Source organism: Heteronotia binoei, chromosome 4, assembly GCF_032191835.1.
Source record: "Heteronotia binoei isolate CCM8104 ecotype False Entrance Well chromosome 4, APGP_CSIRO_Hbin_v1, whole genome shotgun sequence".
Lineage (NCBI taxonomy): Eukaryota > Metazoa > Chordata > Lepidosauria > Squamata > Gekkonidae > Heteronotia > Heteronotia binoei.
In genome coordinates, this window is record NC_083226.1 from 12893685 (window position 1) to 12910985 (window position 17301).

The 17301-nt window shown below is 48.8% G+C and overlaps 1 protein-coding gene across 1 annotated transcript in view; it reads right to left on the bottom strand.

The window, feature by feature from the left end:
• FSTL1 (follistatin like 1) overlaps positions 1-17301 on the bottom strand; it is a 50068-nt gene that overhangs the window by 4505 nt on the left and 28262 nt on the right. Inside the window, exons 7-8 of the mRNA XM_060236303.1 lie at positions 12993-13105; positions 10109-10219 (exon numbers count right to left, since the gene is read on the bottom strand). Coding sequence (XP_060092286.1) covers positions 10109-10219; positions 12993-13105 — 224 coding nt within the window. The remainder of the gene's footprint in view (positions 1-10108; positions 10220-12992; positions 13106-17301) is intronic.

The following is a 17301-nucleotide window of genomic DNA, read 5'->3' on the forward strand; positions in this document are numbered from 1 at the left end:
TGTGGTGTAAACCGCTGCCAAAGCCATGTTTTGAAAAAGCTGCCCAGCCAATCAGATCTCCAATGGCCAATCAGAAAAGCACCACCCATTTCCTAAAAATCCTTTGCAGGCAACAGGAAAGATGCTGGTGAGGCACCATATTGGGAAAGCCTGGAGGGGGGAGTCTCAGCAAAATCCCACAGAGGGCTTGCCTTTTCACCTCTGTGGCCTCTGTTTTCCTGCCTCCGTCTTGTATGCCCTCTTTTTTTCCTGCCTCCGTCTTGTATGCCCTCTTTTTTCCTGCCTCCGTCTTGTATGCCCTCTTTTTTCCTGCCTCCGTCTTGTATGCCCTCTTTTTTCCTGCCTCCGTCTTGTATGCCCTCTTTTTTCCTGCCTCCATCTTGTATGCCCTCTTTTTTCCTGCCTCCATCTTGATGCCCTTCCAGCACCCAGTGTTTCTTTAGCTCTAGGGCTGCCAAGTCCAATTCGAAATATCTGGGGACTTTGGGGGTGGAGCCAGGAGCAAGGGTGTGACAAGCTGGGCTTTTTTTTTTTAGCAGAAACGCAGTTCCGGCTGGCCTGGTGTCTGGGGGTGTGGCCTAATATGCAAATGAGTTCCCACTGGGCTTTCTCTACAAATAGTCCTATGTGAGACAATGCTGATGTCAGGGGGTGTGGCCTAATACGCAAATGAGTCCGTGCTGGTCTTTTCTACAAAAAAAGCCCTGGTGACAAGCATAACTGAACTACGAAGGGAGTTCTGGTTGTCACGTTTAAAGGGACCGCAGACCTTTTAAATGCCCTCCCTACATTAGAAATAATGAAGGGTAGGGGCACCTTCTTTTGGGGCTCATAGATGCACCCCCTGGTCCAATCTTTTTGAAACTTGGAGTGTGTTTTGAGGAGAGGCACTGGATACTATGCTGAAAATCTGGTGTCTCTATCTCAAAAAACACCCCCGAGCCCCAGATACCTGCAGATCCATTCTCCATTATTCTCTATGGGAATCAGTCTCCATAGGGAATAATGGAGTGTCCAGCAGACATGTCCCTCCCCTCCTCCTGCTTTCTGATGACCCTGAAACGGGGGGAGGGCCGCCATACTAGGGGATCCCCTGCCCCTACCACGGGATTAGTAATGAATAAAGAATACCACTGCGTAATTGCACGCTACAAACATATGCTAAACAAATTTCTTTTGCATCCTGCGACACACACATATTTTTCTTTCAAACCAAAGTTCTTCACAAATCAAAATAACAATCATCCCTCACGTATATTACTGTAAGGCGGCACTACAGTCCACCGTCACAAAACGTCTTGATTCGAGAGACGCGGACAGTCCCGCGGGGAAAATTACATAGGAGAAAGTCATTTAAAAAGTCCGATGGGAGTAAAGTCATTTAAAAAGTCCGATGGGAGTAAGGTTTTATGATGGCTATTATAATTCAGGAAGCATTTTAAGGTAGACGCTGAGCTGCTATAATTTAGTACACCTTCCAATGATGTCAAGGGTTGTGTGGCATATGGAAATGAGTTATGCTAATAAGCTCCAGCGCCTCTTTTCTATGAAATGACTCCTGCATTGAATTTTTCTGCTGGGGCAATTTCACTCAACCGTTCCCTTCTTTCCTGATGCCCCTTTCATCTATACCTTGGCTGAGACCTTTCTTCTCTAGTGCCATTTTCTTTTTTTTACCAGCTTCTTTCTCCCAACACTGGGAACATGTGTGTTATAAGATGGAGAATAAAGCCAGTCTTACTCTGCCTATAAGAGCCCCGTGGTGCAGAGTGGTAAAGCTGCAGTACTGCAGTCGGAGCCCTCTGCTCACGACCTGAGTTCGATCCCGGCGGAAGCTGGTTCAGGTAGCCGGCTCCAGGTTGACTCAGCCTTCCACCCTTCCAAGGTCGGTAAAATGAGGACCCAGCTTGCTGGAGGGAAAGTGTAGATGACTGAGGAAGGCAATGGCAAACCACCCCGTAAAAAGTCTGCCGTGAAAACGTTGTGATGCGAGGTCACCCCAGAGTCGAAAACGACTGGTGCTTGCACAGGGGACTACCTTTACCTTTTTACTCAGCCTATAGCCAATAGTTTTGCTTCTGGCAGCTGAAGCAGCGCTGCTTCTGCTAGAATGAGCTTCAGAAGGCGTACTTGACCCAAGCATGGACGTTTTGAGGATTTAAACAAGATGAAAAGTATTAAGCATGTTACCACGTAAAAGATAATCACATAACACCACAATGTCTGGATGGTGTTCTTCTGGGCATGGAACAAGGGTCACGGGGGTGGGGTGGGGGGAAGGTACTTGTTAATTTCTTGCACATAACAGGGGGTGGATTAGATGACCCTAGAGGCCCCTTCCAACTCAATGATTCTATGTCTAGTCCTAGCTACAGATACACTGAAAGTAGAAGTGATCTGACCACAGGTGAATATCAAGGAACAGCACATTTCCCTTCTCTGCCATATTTCACATAAAAATGTGGCCCCAATATTACAGCAATCACACTGGCTATCTATCAGCTCTCGAGCCCAATCCAAGGTGTCTGTTCTGACCTTTTAAAGTCTTCCGTGGCTTGGGACTGGAGTATCTGAAGAAACGTCTTCTCTCTTACGTTCCTGACTGCCGGAAGAGGTCCTCGTGACTGTCCCATCAATCAAAGAAGCTCATTCGATGGGCACAAGATAGAGGGCCTTTGCGATGGTAGCCCCATGATTTTGGAACAATCCCCAGGAAGGTGCTCCTGACTCCCTCACTTTTGAACTTTAAGAAGCATCTGAAGGCATTTAGCACTACCTTTGATTAAACTGCGATTTTGAGGTTTTATGTATTTTCATGCACTCTAGTTGAGGTATTGTATTATATATTGTAAGCAATGTTCCCTCTAAACTGCAGAGTCTTGTGAGCAAAAATTCTATTTTGTGAGCTACTGGCGTTAAAGTTGTGAGCTACTGAAGAAATTATTGTGCTCTGGGGTCGTCCTTCCCGAGCTAAGACAAACATGTGTGAGCTGGAGGCTAAAAAGCTGTGAGCTAGCTCACGCTAACCCAGCTTAGAGGGAAAATGGATTATAAGCCACTTTGAGCTCTCGAAGGAAGAAATGTTTCTTAAAAAAATAAAATAGTTGTAAATGTATGAGATGGCCCACATCCGTGAGAATTCACTTTCAAGGTAATAAAAAAGATCTTGTGTATGTTATTTTGGTTAGCACTACTCTGAGTCTCTTGAGAACTAGAATTTTCAGTCCCAGGTTTCTGCCACTAAAAGTCCCTCTGAGCCCCTTTTGAGTCGATTCACACACACACAGGATACAGGATGACCTTGACAGGCTGCAAAACTGGGCTAAAACCAATAAAATGAATTTTAACGGGGATAAATGTAAAGTTCTGCATTTTGATAGGAAAAAAAACCATGCATAGTTATAGGATGGGGGAGACTTGTCTTAGCAGTAATATGTGCGAAAAGGATCTAGGGGTCTTAGTGGATCATACGCTGAACATGAGTCAACAGTGTGATGCGGTGGCTAAAAAGGCAAATGCAATTTTGGGCTGTATCAACAGAAGACTAGTGTCCCGATCATGTGATGTGATGGTATCGCTTTACTCTGCTCTGGTAAGACCTCACCTGGAGTATTGTGTTCAGTTTTGGGCACCACATTTTAAGAAGGATATAGACAAGCTGGAACGGGTCCAGAGGAGGGCGACAAAGATGGTGAGGGGTCTGGAGACCAAGCCCTATGAGGAAAGGTTGAAGGAGCTGGGAGTGTTTAGCCTGGAGAGGAGGCAGCTGAGAGGTGATATGATCACCATCTTCAAGTACTTGAAGGGCTGTCATATAGAGGATGGTGTGGAATTGTTTTCTGTGGCCGCGGAAGGTAGGATCAGAACCAATGGGTTGAAATTAAATCAAAAGAGTTTCCGGCTCAACATTAGGAAGAACTTCCTGACCGTTAGAGTGATTCCTCAGTGGAACAGGCTTCCTTGGGAGGTGGTGGGCTCTCCTTCCTTGGAGGTTTTTCAACAGAGGCTAGAGACAGCGATGAAGATCCTGTGAATTTAGGGGGAAGTGTTTGTGGGTTTCCTGCATTGTGCAGGGGGTTGGACTAGATGACCCTAGAGGTCCCTTCCAACTCTATGATTCTACACACACACACACACACTGAGCTTAGATGCCTCTATTTTAGCTCAGGGTATTCGCATTCTCTCAGATCTCTGGGTCTTGGCACAACCTCCTGCTGTTGGGTGCAATCACTTAAAACTCCCTCCAACAGCTCTTCGCCAAACCTCGTGGCCCTCTGCCACTCGGTTTCATCAACAGCCAGTGCGAAAGCTCAGCGGTCAGCCACAGAGAGAGAGGCAAAGTATTATTCTGGCTTCAAACGCGGCAAAAAGAAAAAAGGAGATTTGGCGGCACTGTGCCTGGCAATTCACAGCGAGATTCAAAGATGGCCAGCAGAAACAGGTCCTGAAATGCGGACAGGCTGGGATTCTTTACCTCAGAAAGGGATCAACAAGAAGGGACGTAATGAAAAGGACTGCATGTTCTCCCGCGATAATAGCCGCTCTCAGGAAGGCAAAGGAGGAAGCGGGTTATTTTGGAAGGCCCACCGGAGAGAAGGAGAGGGTATTCAGTGGGTCTGAATAGGGACAAACTCTCAGCCGATCAAAGGAAACCTTTCTCCGCTGGACTATGTAATTAGATTAGTGAGCTCACTGGCATGGCCAGGCCGAGATTTAAGGGAGTGTGAGGAACGGGTGTCCAAAATCATCAAAGACAAACCAGGGGGCCTGAAAAGGCCTTCAGGAAATGCTCTGTCTCCACATCGTCATATGTAGTGGTTATTTATTTATTTCCTTCATTCAGGGCTCTTTTTTGTAGCAGGAACTCCATTGCATATTAGGCCACACACCCCTGATATAACCAGTCCTCCAAGAGCGTACAGGGCTCTTAGTACAGGGCCCACTGTAAGCTCCAGGAAGATTGGCTGTATCAGGAGTGTGTGCCCTAAGTGTGCCGCAAAGAAGAAGATAGTGGATTTATATCCCGCCCATACTCTGAATACCAGAGTCTCAGAGCAATCACAATCTCCTTTACCTTCCCCCGCCCCGCCCACAACAGACGCCCTGTGAGGTAAGTGGGGCTGAGAAAGCTCTCACAGCAGCTGCCCTTTCAAAGACAACTCCTACGAGAGCTATGGCTGACCCAAGACCATTCCAGCAGCTGTAAGTGGAGGAGTGGGGAATCAAACCCGGTTCTCCCAGATAAGAGTCCACACACTTGACCTCTACACCGAACTGGCTCTCGAGGAGTTCCTGCTACAAAAAAAAGCCCTGCTTTTCATTCATATCCCACACCTTTCTCTCCAATGAGGACCCCAAGTGACTTACAGCATTATCCTCCTTCCCCTCCATTTTATCTTCACAACAACCCCTTGAGGTAGGTGAGCCTGAAAGAAGGTGACTGGCCCACAGACGAGGATCTGAAAGACTCAGGTTTGAAAGCTGACCAGGCCATGGAAAAGCAATTTGGTGACCCTTGGACCCTTGTCTTGGACTAACCCACCTCACGGGGATGTTGTTGAGCGGATTAAATGGAGAGGGGAAATGATGTCATAATCTGCTTTTAGGGAGAAAAGTGGGGTATGTATTTCTGATTAAATAAATCAAATAAACCCTGGCGTTCCCTTGGCCAGAGTTTCCAATCAGACCCAAAATCTCCAGTACAATGGCAATACCAGAAAGGCTCTGGGTTTTCCAAAGTCTTCCTTTAGTAATATGAGCTTAAGGGCCTGTTTGAATACAGGATTCCCCACACACACGCACCCTGCCACCCAAATAAACTGTCCTTTGACACTTTAGGAAGAGAAACACAGCAGGTTGACTGAGAGTAGGCGGAGGTCTCTTTTGAGTTTTGCCACTGATTAGAAAACGAGTAGCACACACTAGATTCTTTTAAGAAATTGTCCTTTAAAGACACAGTTCATCAAAAATACATAAAGAATACAAAAAGTCCCAGTGCTCAGAATTCTCTTATACATTCCACAATACAGTACTTGGAACACTCTCTTTCATGACATGGAAATGAATTCTCAGAGGAGGAGTAACAGGAGACCGGTTTCGGCCACGCCTTCCTCAGTCACGAGTCGCACCACATGTCACTGCGCATCTCTCCTCCAATTCCATAAACGATCGTTCGCTAGTGGGGACCCGGTCTTATTTATTTTACTTATTTTATGGGCAATGCCTCGCACTAACTTCACTGCCGGTTACGGTGAAGTTTAGTGTGAGGCATTGCCCGTAAAATAAATAAGACGAGGTCCCCACTAGCGAACGATCGTTTACGGAATTGGAGGAGAGATGCGCAGTGATGTGCGGTGCGACTCGTGACTGAGGAAGGCGTGGCCGAAACCAGTCTCCTATCACTCCTTCTCCGAGAATTCATCTCCATGTCATGAAAGAGAGTATTCCAAGTACGGGATTGTGGACTGTATAAGAGAATTCTGAGCACTGGGACTTTTTGTGTTCTTTATGTATTTTATGTATGAACTGTATCTTTAAATGACAACTTCTTAAAAGAATCTAGTGTGTGCTACTTGGACACATTGTATTTTTTGCCAAATATTTACCAGGTATCCTCTGTGTTTACCAAACTGATTAGAAAACGGCAAATGCCCCAAGTCCCTTGATGCCCCCACCTGTCAAGCATGCATATTTCCGTGTGCCATGATGGTCCATAAGACAAAGAGCAGAATACCAACCTCTCCTGCTCCCTCTCTCTTTTACAACCTAAGGGCAAGTAATACATCCATCTGGCCCAAGGATGTTTAGGTTAGCCTTGCTGGTAACAGTGCAATACGCCTCTCCCCCAGATTCACACAGCCAGGTCTTATCTACTCTCAGAGAAAGTGTGAGAAAGGCAGATGCTTTTAATAGCTTACATTCCTTAGTAATAAAAGAGATACTATGTAGTAACCTTTGAACCCGTGACTCAAATTGCATCTGTATGTTATCCTTTGAAGCTATCCTATAAAGTAACTATGTAATTCTGCATACCTCATTACTTCCAAGGATTCTGTCCCTGGCAAAGCTATGGAGTTTCTACAATAAAGCAACTTTTGATTCAAAAACAAAAGACTGATTATTGAGAAATATCGATGCTTGACACCACCCAGGCCTTTTTTGTAGCAGGGACTCCTTTGCATATTAGGCCACGCAGCCGTGATGCAGCCAATCCTGGAGCTCACAGAAGGCCCTTTACTAAGAGCTCTTGGAGGATTGGCTCCATCAGGGGTGCGTGGCCTAATGTGCAAAGGAGTCCCTGCTACAAGAAAAGCCCCGCCCCGCACCTAACTCATTCCAAGCAGCCAAGCCTCCAGAAGACGAGGTGGGTGCACTTGCAGCTCGGGACCCAGATACGCGCTGTGTGGACGCACCTTTTAAGTCCAGGGGTGGGGGTAGGTGGCCGTGTTGGGCCAAAATGTCTGTCCGAATGCAGCCTCGGCCTCTCTTGCCTCATCTTGGCCTCCTCCCTGCCCAGCTTTGTTCCTTCGTGCCTGAAAAGCCCGTCATTTCACCCCAGCCACAAATTCTTGAGGACAAAAGCTCTTCAGCTTTTCTGTTCCAGCGGCTCAATAAGGCTCGGTTGGATCACGGATAGCCCCCCAGCCACAGCTACAAGAGTCCGATTTGCTGCTCCAGCTCTCCGATTTGGAGTTCCTTTCAGACTGGGATGAGTAATGGTGGGGCAAGGCCTTACATCACTAAGAGAGCCAGCATGGGTTAGTGCTTAAGAGCGGTGGACTCTAATCTGGGGGACTGGGTTTGATTCCCCACTCCTCTTCCTTATGCAGCCAGCTGGGTGACCTCGGGCCAGTCACAGTCCTCTCAAGAGCAGTTCTTCTCTCAGAGCCCCACCTACCTCACAGGGTGTCTGTCGTGGGGAGCTTGTAAACTACTCCGAGATTCCTTCCAGTGGTGAAGAGCGGGATATAAAAACAACTCTTCTTCTAATAGCGGACGGCCACTATTAGAGTCACCACTTCTTCCACGTGCCTCTTCTGGATGGGTGACTGTGGAGAGTCAGCTGGTTTATCATGGGAGAGACCGCCCGCCCCCCCCCGACACAGCATGAGCTATATGTGAATCATATTGTTGGAAGGGATCTCCAGGGTCACCTAGTCCAACCCCCTGCACAATGCAGGAAACTCACAAACCCCTCCCCCTGAATTCACAGGATCTTCATTGCTGTCAGATGGCCATCCAGCCTCTGTTTAAAAACCTCCAAGGAAGGAGAACCCACCACCTCCCGAGGAAGCTACCGAGGAACCGCTCTAATGGTCAGGACGTTCTTCCTAATGTTGAGCCGGAAACTCTTTTGATTTAACTTCAGCCCACTGGTTCTGGTCCTACCTTCTGGGGCCACAGAAAACAATTCCACTCCATCCTCTATAGGACAGCCCTTCAAGTACTTGAAGATGGTGATCATATCACCTCTCAGCCGCCTCCTCTCCAGGCTAAATATCCGCAGTTCCCTCAACCTTTCTTCATAGGACTTGGTCTCCAGATCCCTCACCATCTTCGTCACCTTCCTCTGGACCCGTTCCAGCTTGTCTATATCCTTCTTAAAATGTGGTGCCCAAAACTGAATACAAGACGGTCTGCTATGCCTTCTATGTCCCATTACAGAACGGCGATGCCTTGGCAACCTTCAACATCTTCCTACTTCCTTTCAATCTCCTAATTAGACTTCACATTTCATTGATCTCTTGGGGGGGGGGGGGTGGTTGCTGGTCCAGCTCTCCGACTTGGAAGTGTTTTTCTCCTCTGTGTTTTAGTTTTCTTCTCTTTAACCCAGGGGTCCTCAGTGTGGTGCTATGGGAACCATGGGGCCTGCAGAAATTTTTGCTGGTGCCTGACACAACTTTTTAGAAAGGGGGAGGAGGGGAGGGGCCTCTTGTTCTGCAGGGCTGAACACCAGAGACTAGATTATCTGTGGAGAGTTTTAAAAATGTCGCTTTGGCAGCGGCTGCCACCACTGCATACGGAACTTCACTGTGTGACTGAAAATAAGTCGTGGCAGCCATTTTGTCGCTGGCTGCACCTCCTGTGGCACCCATTGTGTGGGCAGCTCTTTGGTGGCTGCATCCACCACACAATACCATAATTCCAAAGGTGCCCACCAGCTCAGAAAGGCTGGGAACCTCTCCTTTAACCAGTCTCTCACTCAAATGATATGCACTGATACAAATGTTTCCAGTTTGAGTAATAATTTCTTCCCGGGCTTTTTTTGGTAGAAAAGGCCCAGCAGGAGCTCATTCGCATAACAGGCCACACCCCCTCGATGCCACTATGTCACAAAGGGCTTTTTTATGGGAAAAGTTCAGCAGGAACTCATTTGCACTTTAGGCCATGCCCCCTGACACCAGGCCAGCTGGAACTGCGTTCCTGCTAAAAAAAAAAAAAAGCCCTGATTTCTTTCGTGGTATTGTCTGAAACGCTGTACTGAAAATCTAAAATGACTATTGCATTAATCCCCCCACCCCATCGCAAAAAAAGAGTTTCTATCTTCAAAAAAAAATCACATCAACTTAATCTGGCATGATCTAAGTTTAGTGCAACTGCACAAAGATCTTCAATATTCCAATTTATTTTAATCATGGAGCAAAGTGAAGCGCTGGAACAAGAGGAACAGTGGCTCAGTGGTGGACCATCTGCTTGGTAAGATCCCAGGTTCAATCCCCGGCATCTCCAACTAAAAAGGGTCCAGGCAAATAGGTGTGAAAAACCTCAGCTTGAGACCCTGGAGAGCCACTGCCAGTCAGGGGAGGGATGGTGGCTCAGTGGTAGAGCATCTGCTTGGTAAGCAGAAGGTCCCAGGTTCAATCCCCGGCATCTCAACTAAAAAGGGTCCAGGCAAGTAGGTGTGAAAAACCTCAGCTTGAGACCCTGGAGAGCCGCTGCCAGTCTGAGTAGACAAGACTGATTTTGATGGACCGAGGGTGTGATTCAGTAGAACGCAGCTTCTACATTCATATAAGAGCAGACACCACTGTCCTTGCCCAAGCTAGAAAACAAGGGATAAACAAGGAGATTGTTCTACAAGGAGCCCGTCTCCCTTAGCTGTACGTACCCTCGCAGGTCATGGCTGTGCACACCCACTTCCCGCAGGCACAGACGCAGCGGTTACACTCCACCTGGGTCTCTGCCCCATCCTCATACGTCTCGTCTTCGAGGGCGCACTCTGAAATGGCAGAGGAGAGAATCGGGTCGGGACAGGAGTGGTTTGGCCTTGGAGCTCCGCACAGCCATCTTCTAACCCAACTAGCTCTCCACGTTCTTGCTTTACACGCTATTTTGATTTCTCCCGAAGGGCCAAAGGTTTCCACCAGAGGAAGATGACCCCGTTGAAGAGGGGGCACAGAAGCAAGCGTCTGCATGGTTGGTTTTGTGGCAGAGGCCTGAGATGAGACTTGAATTAACGAACACTGAGATATGGGCAGGGCTAAGTCGTGCCTTAAATTGCTCTGGCTCTTGGGAAATACATGGAGGGTTTTTTTTGGGGGGGGGATGGAGCCTAGAGAGCGGGGTACGGGGAGAGGAGGGACCTCGATGGGGTATAGTACCATAGAGTCCATTTTTCAAAGTGGCCATTTTCTCCAAGTGAACTGATCTCTGTTACTCGGAGACAGGCCCAGCACGCCCAAGTAAGCCGTGTAGGCTGCTGTTTGAGAGCACCACCTGCCTACAGGGGTGCCGGACACATCCTCCCACAGGCCGGAGGCCGAGCTACCAGTGTGGCTTCCCCCGGCTGTGCTGGGGAAGCTCATGGATAAAAGTGCCGGCGGCAAGAGGTGGTGCGGTAGGAAGGAAACACTGCCCTCGGCTCCTCTCTGCTGCTGCTCCGCCTCTTCCTGCCGTGGCTGCTTCCGCGGCCAGCTCTTATCGCCACCTGCTGGCGGCGAGAGGAGCCGCGGGCAGCAGCCGCCCAGCCCTTCCTGATGGGGGTGAAGGGGTGGCGGGTGTGCTGCATCGTCAACTGGGGCTGTCATGCTTGCCGTCTCCAGACCACACACCCCCAGCTTTGCACACAAGTAAGGGGGGAAGGAAGGGGGCAGGGTGGGGTGAGATTTGGGGGTGGGGGCCGCCTTGCCTGGGGTGGCAAGCACAGCGGGGCACTCTAGCACCAGTACTGCCCAGAGATCAGGTATAATCCTAGCCACTGCATGGAGTTTTACAGAAAGAGATGGCTATACAGAAAAGTGATATTGTAATAAAAGGAAAAAAACTGTATAAAAGTAACAACTGTTGATAACAAGTCTTGGCTTGCCACTCTGTCTTTTGAAACAAACCATTATTGTCAACATTATTGACAAAAAACACTACACACTAGATGCCAGATTTTAACAACAGTGGCAAAATTACAACAGAGCACGGGTGGCCAACGGTAACTCTCCAGATGTTTTTGCCTACAACTCCCATCAGCCCCAGCCAGCATGGCCAATAGAGGGTTGATGTTACTGCAATAGCAGTAGCAATGGATTGCCTAGGTAACCATCCATGTCATCCGCCTTCTTCAGGCTGCAGTACACTAGGTAAAGCCTTGAATTCAAGAATGGAATACCCAGTATTTCCTTCAAATTTATATTTAGACACTCTCCAGCTTCTACAATTGTAGTATAGACAGTTGCAGTTGGAGCCTCAGAGATCAACAGTCTTCCGTTAGGGGTTACCCTTGGTCAGATTCAAAATGTCCCTGTTGATCTTTGAGGCTCCAACTGCAGCTGTCCATGCAACGACTGTAGAAGCTAGAGAGTGTCTAAATATAAATTTGAAGGAAATACTGAACATAAGAACATAAGAGAAGCCATGTTGGATCAGGCCAGTGGCCCATCCAGTCCAACACTCTGTGTCACATAAGGACATAAGAGAAGCCATGTTGGATCAGGCCAATGGCCCATCAAGTTCAACACTCTGTGTCACATAAGGACATAAGAGAAGCTATGTTGGATCAGGCCAATGGCCCATCCAGCCCAACACTCTGTGTCACATAAGAACATAAGAGAAGCCATGTTGGATCAGGCCAGTGGCCCATCCAGTTCAACACTCTGTGTCACATAAGGACATAAGAGAAGCCATGTTGGATCAGGCCAATGGCCCATCCAGTTCAACACTCTGTGTCACATAAGAACATAAGAGAAGCCATGTTGGATCAGGCCAATGGCCCATCCAGTTCAACACTCTGTGTCACATAAGGACATAAGAGAAGCCCTGTTGGATCAGGCCAACGGCCCATCCAGTTCAACACTCTGTGTCACAGAAGAACATAAGAGAAGCTATGTTGGATCAGGCCAATGGCCCATGCAGCCCAACACTCTGTGTCACATAAGAACATAAGAGAAGCCATGTTGGATCAGGCCAATGGCCCATCCAGTCCAACACTCTGTGTCACATAAGAACATAAGAGAAGCCATGTTGGATCAGGCCAATGGCCCATCCAGTCCAACACACAGTGGCCAAAATACACACACACACACACACACCGTGTCTAATAGCCACTGATGGACCTCTGCTCCATATTTTTATCCAATCCCCTCTCGAAGCTGGCTAGGCTTGTAGCCGCTGCCACCTTCTGTGGCAGTGAATTCTACACGTTAATCACCCTTTGGGTGAAGAAGGACTTCCTTTTATCCGTTCTGACTGCTCAGCAATTTCATCGAATGCCCAGAAGTTCTTGTACTGAGTATTCCATTATTGAATTCAAGGCTTTACCTACTGTACTGCAGCCTGAAGAAGGCGAATGAAATGGATAGTTACCTAGGCAACCCACTGCCGCTGCTGTTGCTGTAACATCAACCCTCTACTGTAATTATGCCAGTGTTGTTAAAATCTGGCATCTAGCGTGTAGTGTTTTTTTGTCAATAACGCTGATGATAAACTTCCTGGCGTTTGGCAGCCCTTCCTCTCACAGCTTCAGGGCCCCACTCCCAACCCTCACGAAGGCCAGGACCGCTTACTTTTCTCTGGTGGGTTGAAGGATGGATTGAGGCACTTGAGGAATTCGTTGAAGCTGAGCTTCCAGTCAGCATTTTCGTCTGAAAGTTCAATGAGGGCATCCACACAGAGTCCCCTGGCAGAAAGAAAGGGAGAAAAGGGTCTCTTCGCCAGCTCAAAATTCTTCCGCCCTGAGGCAAATTCTGGTAAAGCAGTAGTTGACGTATTTACAAGCAAAGGTAGTCGACTCAGTTCAACTGGGTTTCCTGACGAAGCACATCTGCAAAAGGCCCTCAGGCTATTGGGCAACCCATCCTTCTGACCCTCTATGGCCTACATTAATTGACCCCTTTCCTTATCAGTTTTGCGAGCAACGCAATTTCCATGTTGGTAGGGAGATACAGACTCAAGGAGCAGCCAGGTTAATGAGCAACAGCTTACAAACCAGCTGGCTGCACGGACAAGAATTTTTAATATCTCAGCTGCGCACCCGGAGGAGCGAAGTTCCAGTTCATGGGGAGGGCAAACCTCTGAGGAGGACACCAGAACCGCCCAGCAGAATTGAGACATTTCACATTTCTCCTCCTTTTAAAAACAGGGATCGAGGAAAAATGGAAGAAACTGAGGAAAAGCCTTCTGGAGAAGGGTATAGATGACACTCGGTGTAAATCTGTTCCCTGTTCGAGCCAGTTTGGTGTAGTGGTTAACTGCGCAGACTCTTATCTGGGAGAACCGGGTTTGATTCCCTACTTGCACCTACTGGAATGGCCTTGGGTCAGCCATAGCTCTCACAGAAGAAGAAGATGATGATGATATTGGATTTATATCCCGCCCTCCACTCCGAAGAGTCTCAGAGCGGCTCACAATCTCCTTTACCTTCCTCCCTCACAACAGACACCCTGTGAGGTGGGTGGGGCTGGAGAGGGCTCTCACAGCAGCTGCCGTTTCAAGGACAGAGTCTCAGAGCGGCCTACAATCTCCTTTCCCTTTCTCCCCCACAACAGACACCCTGTGAGGTGGGTGGGGCTGGAGAGGGCTCTCACAGCAGCTGCCCTTTCAAGGACAGAGAGCGGCCTACAATCTCCTTTCCCTTCCTCCCCCACAACAGACACCCTGTGAGGTGGGTGGGGCTGGAGAGGGCTCTTACAGCAGCTGCCCTTTTAAGGACAGGGTCTCAGAGTGGCTCACAATCTCCTTTCCCTTCCTCCCCCACAACAGACACCCTGTGAGGTGGGTGGGGCTGAGAGGGCTCTCACAGCAGCTGCCCTTTCAAGGACAACCCCTGCCAGAGCTATGGCTGACCCAAGGCCATTCCAGCAGGTGCATGTGGAGGAGTGGGGAATCAAACCCGGTTCTCCCAGATAAGAGTCCGCACACTTAACCACTACACCAAACTGGCTGTCCTTGAAGTTGTCCTTGAAAGGGCAGCTTGAAAGGGCAGCTTCGCAGAGAGCTCTCTTAGCCCTACCCACCTCACAGGGTATCTTTTGTTGGGCGGGTGAGAAGGTAAAGAAGATTGTGACCAATCTGAGACTCTGAAATTCAGGGTATAAATCCAATATCATCATCATCTTCTTCTCCTCCTCTTTTTAATGAAAAAGGTGGAAGCTGCAACTGAAACTTCTTTTGTTCCTTCCTATGCTTCCCTCCCCCCCCACACACCTCAAATTTGTACTTTGCTCCGAGCAGCTTTTCCTCAATTTTTCCTCGATTCCTGTTTTCAAAAGGAGGAGAAACGTGAAACAGAACGGCCGGCGCAATTCAAGGCCAGTGCAATCTAAATTGACTTTTCCACTTGGCTGGTGTGGGCTGCACCACTTGAAAGAACACTGATAACGGCAACAGCCGTTCCATAAAGGAGCGTTAACGGCGACTGTCGGGTTTTGCTTTCCTGACAATTGAAAGAGAAGTTTCTTTCCTGCCTAGGCCGCAGACAATGCTCACTGGTTCAAATTGTTTTTCCCCGTTTGCGTCTCGTTTGAATTAAAAAGGCGGAAGTTGCAACGGAAGCTTCCATTGTTCCTTCCTGTGCTTTCTCTTCTCAAATATGAACCCTTCTGCAAGTGGCTTCTCCGACTGCTGGGTTTTCTTTCCCCAAATAAAACTGCTGACATGGAGGGGACAGACCACCAGCCAGAAAGGAAGGTCTGAGTAGCCCTCCTGACCACCCACCATTCTTCCTGCCCTCAAATGGTGGCAGAAAGTGCTGTCCAGTCACAGTCGGTGCCGGCCCTAGGGCAGACGGCACCTCAGGCAGGCTCCCTGCCCACCGCCCCACCACCGCCTCCCACCCTCCCTCCACAGCCACGATTTATTTATTTATTTTAAGATTTATATCCCGCCCTTCCCACTAGGTGGCTCAGGGCGGCTTACAACATATAAAACTAACATAAAATATAAAATTAAACATTAAAATTGACATTTCATAATTTATAGTTAAAAATCTAAACATTTGTAATATACATGAACATTAAATCATACAGCGGTCCTAAAGCTACACTCATCAGTTTCAGTTCAGTGTTCCATGTTCCGTGTTCGATGTTCAGTACTCAGTGCTCTGTGCCGATTAGTTGTGGGCCAGCCGGAAGAGGGATGTCTTACAGGCCCTGCGGAATTGGGTAAGGTCCCGCAGGGCCCTTACCTCTTCCGGCAGCTGGTTCCACCAAGATGGAGCCATTACGGAGAAGGCCCTGTCCCTTGTAGCTTTCAAACGGGCTTCCTTTGGCCCGGGAACAACCAGGAGGTTTTGGGTTCCTGATCTTAGTGCTCGCTGGGGAACGTGTGGGAAGAGACGGTCCCTCAAGTAGGCAGGTCCAAGGCCATATAGGGCTTTAATCCGTTGTGCCCGCCCCCCCAATTGATTAGAGGAGTGTGGAACCGGAACTGAGGGGGAGCGAAGCCTACTCCAGCTCTCTCTTCGAAAAAATGCTCAGACGCTGGCTGCCTCAAAGCCGGAAGGGCCCAGCCTTGTCACGGTGCACTCCTCTGAGCAGGGGGGGCGGGGTGGACAGAGTGCAGTGTGGCGGAAGGGAAGGGAGGCAGCTGGCAGTGGTAAAGGGGGGGCGGTGGCAGGGGGAGGGTGGAGAGAGGCAAATTTGGCAGTTGTCTTGGGGACCAGGAGGGGGGGAGCCCAATTCTGCGCCCCCCTCATGGTGCCCTAGGCAACCGCCTAGTTTGCCTAGTGGGCGAGCCAGTTCTGGTCACAGTTGACTCAGGGCAACCCAGTAGGGCTGGGTTGGCCAAACTTGCTTAACGGAAGAGACACACAGAATAAATGTCAGACGTCTGAGAGGCACAAAACATGAACCTCAGATGTTTTAGAGAAGGGAGGCAAGGAGGGAGGGAGGAAGGAAAACAGATAAGGAGGGAGGTGGAAAGAAAGCAACTTAAACTTTCAATGCATTCTCCAAGCTACTGGATGGCATGGCTTGGGAGAAGTGATTTAGACAGAAATGCCTTCTCCAAGCCAGCTGATATGGCAGTGGGGGCTTTGAGAGCCACACCGTATGTGCGAAAGAGCTCCCGAACCACAGTCTGGCCACCCCTGCAGCAAGGTTTTCAAGACAGGAGATGTTCCGAGGTAGTTTGCCCTTGCCTGCCTCTGCACAACAAACCTGGATTTCTTAGGTGGTCTCCCAACTGAAGACTAACCAGGACCGACTCTGCTTAGTTTCTGAGATTCGACGACAGCCGTGTGGCCGGGGCCCTCCAGGTCAGGGGGCTCTCCCTTATCACTCCTGAAGCTGCTTTCGTTCAATCGTTCAATCCAATCAATTTATTACGGCAGAAGCCAGCAGGGACGGTGGCTCAGTGGTAGAGCATCTGCTTGGGAAGCAGAAGGTCCCAGGTTCAATCCCTGGCATCTCCAAAAAAGGGTCCAGGCAAATAGGCGTGAAAAACCTCAGCTTGAGACCCTGGAGAGCCGCTGCCAGTCTGAGAAGACAAGACTGACTTTGATGGACCCAGGGGGGGTCTGATTCAGTATAAGGCAGCTTCATATGTTCATGTTCAAAACCTTTGGGGGAGGGATGGTGGCTCAGCGGTAGAACATCTGCTTAGTAAGCAGAAGGTCCCAGGTTCAATCTCTGGCATTTCCAAAAAAGGATCCAGGCAAATATGTGTGAAAAACCTCAGCTTGAGACCCTGGAGAGCCGCTGCCAGTCTGAGAAGACAATACTGACTTTGATGGAGCAAGGGTCTGATTCAGTATAAGGCAGCTTCATATGTTCATATGTTAATATTGTCAGTTCACAACAACAGCCGATGAGCTAGTGGTAACCGGCATTCCCTCTAAGCTGCAGAGTCCTGGGAGCAAAAATTCTACTTAGTGAG